This window comes from Otolemur garnettii, unplaced genomic scaffold (assembly GCF_000181295.1).
Source record: "Otolemur garnettii isolate 467f Iridium unplaced genomic scaffold, OtoGar3 scaffold00129, whole genome shotgun sequence".
NCBI classification, from domain to species: Eukaryota; Metazoa; Chordata; class Mammalia; order Primates; family Galagidae; genus Otolemur; species Otolemur garnettii.
This window is the reverse complement of record NW_003852524.1, coordinates 545,246-548,341: the sequence shown is the minus strand read 5'-3', so window position 1 is coordinate 548,341 and position 3,096 is coordinate 545,246. Positions and strand designations below refer to the sequence as shown.

Genomic DNA, 3,096 nt, shown 5'->3' with positions numbered 1-3,096 from the left:
CCTATAGTCCCAGCTACTCAGAAGGCTAAGGCAAAAGGATTACTTAAACCCAAGAGTTTGAGGTTGCTGTGAGCTATGATGCCATCTGCTCTCTACCCAGGGCAAAAGAGTGATATTCTATCTCAAAAAACAAACAAAAAAAAATACAAAAGAACAATGTGTATCAACTAACATGTAATTTAGAAGCAAAAATGTTTAATGTTTGATTATTCATTCAATTATTTTGTTTAATAATTTAAGTTTATAATTAATTTAAAATTAAAAAATTTTGAGGCTCGGTGCCCATAGGACAGTGGTTACAGCGCCAGGCGCATACACCAAGGCTTGTGGGTTTGAACCCTGCCTGGGCCAGATAAACAATGATGACAACTACAACTAAAAATAGCAGGTATTGTGGCAAGTGCCTATAGTCCAGCTACTTGGGAGGCTGAGGCAAGAGAATTTCTTAAGCCCAAGAGTTGGAGGTTGCTGTGAGCTGTGATGCCACAGCACTCTACCCAGGGCAACATAGTGAGACTCTGTTTCAAAAAAAAAAAAATTTGAAATGCTAAAAACTTTTTCTATTCTAAATGGGAACATGTAATAACCCACTTCAGTAATTATTTATTGAGGATTGTTAATCATCATTATTATTAATTTATTCTAACGAAATAGTCTAGTAGCTTCTAGTCTAATGAAAGACCCAGGTAAGTTACAGGCCATCGATACAGCGTAATGCATGCCATGTTAGGGAGAAAGGAGAGAGACTTTCTCCTGGCTTACCTTACTTTCTCCTGGCTCATCAGAGGAGATGAGTGTAGGTTTATATAGAAAGATACAGAGAAACACTCACTACAGCAACCAGTGCACAAGAAGAACCACAAACTGCACTTGAGAAACTTACAGCCCAATCGGACAACAATCTACGTCTGCATTTGATCTAAATGGGCTCATATGTAAAATAAAATTACAATACTGCAAAAGCAAGGCAAATAAAATGTTTTGATTAGGTGTGCTTTTCTCTCATTTCAGATTCTTCTAGAAGCCAGTGGGTTTTGAGATACATCCATTGGTAAGATACTTGTCACAGCCATTGCTTGGTGAGTCTGACATTTGAACATGGCAAACATTGCCCTCCGAAACCTACAATAAAAAAGAGAAAATCCGGCATTAAACTATAGTAACCAGAAACTAAAGACATTTTCAACAATGCCAGTTGACATCTCTGCCTCCTACTTTAACATTCCTGTTGATAATCTTTATAAATGTAAAGAATATATAGTACAGTTAAAGGCCAGTTTTGCAACATTGATTATAAACATTGAAGACATTTAATAAAAATCAATAATTATGTGTGTATACAAGAGAAAAACTCTCTTCAGTTCAAGGGGGGAAGGGGGAAAATGGGAGCGGGATTGGTGTGGTCCCACCCAATGGGCACAAGTAAGGATATTTGGCACACCTCCCAGGAGTGGGACACAACTACAACAGGGACCTTATCTAACTAGTGCGAACCTTGTAACAAAATTGTTTGTACCTTCATATTAATCTGAAATGGAAAAAGAACATGTAAAGCAGAAAATGATAATTATTATTATATGTGTTTAAAATGACACTTCTACTGTTAAATAGTGACTTATTTTTTGAACTAAAAATGGGTGTTTCATGCATCCATTCTTCCAAGCAAAGGCCAGTTGAAATTAAGGGGGCTTGAGAGTGATTGAGTTTCCAAAAGAGCTACCAGCAAACTCTGGTTCTTTATACTACTTATTTGGTCATTTGGTCTCAAAAGGTTTATGCTCCTTCACATACCGATAGCTAAAGCTGCTCCCCCACATGTGTGCGTAAATATACAAGTTTAATAGAAGCAACATTGTCATCCCATGATCAAATTACTTGACCTCTACTGAGAATTTCTGGCCAAATACTTAAGCATAGTACATTGATTCATCCCATTTTTCCAGCAGTCATGAGAAATGAAATAATATAAGTTTCGCTGAGGAGGCAGCAAAGGGACTCTTTGCTGAAGGTCCCACAAAAGGGAAGAAGGGAGATTCTCTACTATCCTGAATGACAACCCACTCCTAAAGCCTTTTATGTTAGCACTAGATTTTTCTCTTGCATTTGAATATATCTTCTTTTTGGTAAATATCTAACTATGCTCCCAATTAAAGGAGCCCAATATTGCCCTGTCCATTTTCTAGTAATACAGTTACTTTTTTTTTTTTTTTTTGGAAGCCTCTATTCCATGTATTTGGGGTAGGATACCCATTTGTACCAATGACCCCCCCCCCCACCAAGGGTCTTTTCCAGCAGAGAACATCTGAGACGAAGCTGGCACTTGGGGAAGCTTAGCTGACACATGTAGGTCTTGGGTTGCCCATGATCATCTCTGCCACCATGTGGGAAGGGTGTGTCACAAATCTCGAGCTCTACACATTTAAGGACCTAGATTCTGCTCCAGGTATAGCAGTCCAGACTGAAGTAAGTTTCTGTCACTTCCTGAAAACTCTTAGAACATTTTCCATGCCCTGTAAGCATTTTTTATCAATTGTTTTAATTCAAAAGCATTTTAGACATCACATACTTTTTATTAGCAACCACATAAATGCAGGGATTGTAGAATGTAGAAGATTTTGCAAACAGTGGAGCTATGATGGCCATTGAGGGAGGAATCTTCTTTGGGTCACCAAAAGAAGCCCATAAGCACACGATGGAGTAAGGGGACCACGCCACCAGAAACATGCATATCATTATCACAGACATCTGTAAAAGAAATAATATTTGCCAAGTCCAGTATCTACAAGATTTAAGTAGCTAATATGTCTAAAATATCATGAAAATCTGTCTTTTGGAATTCGTGTAAGTTCATGTTGTTGATCACATAAAGAAAATACCTGAATTTTTGCTTTCAGTGTTCTTTGTTCATGCGCCTGGAGTCATCTCTGCTAACATGAGCTTGTGAACTAGAAATGTCGATAACTGACATTGCTTTTAAGGGTGTAACACACATGTAAAGAATGATATTTTTCATTTGGTATGATATGGGAGAGTATCATGGTTTTGATGAAAGACATATAAAAATCCACCCATCCCACTTCTAGTCATTATACTATG

The 3,096-nt window shown here is 37.7% G+C and overlaps 1 protein-coding gene across 1 annotated transcript in view; it reads right to left on the bottom strand.

Annotated features, from left to right (window-relative positions):
- Positions 1-1,007: 1,007 nt before the first annotated feature.
- Positions 1,008-3,096, bottom strand: part of RRH (retinal pigment epithelium-derived rhodopsin homolog) — a 14,757-nt gene continuing 12,668 nt past the window's right edge. Inside the window, exons 6-7 of the mRNA XM_003798152.2 lie at positions 2,567-2,745; positions 1,008-1,122 (exon numbers count right to left, since the gene is read on the bottom strand). Coding sequence (XP_003798200.1) covers positions 1,008-1,122; positions 2,567-2,745 — 294 coding nt within the window. The remainder of the gene's footprint in view (positions 1,123-2,566; positions 2,746-3,096) is intronic.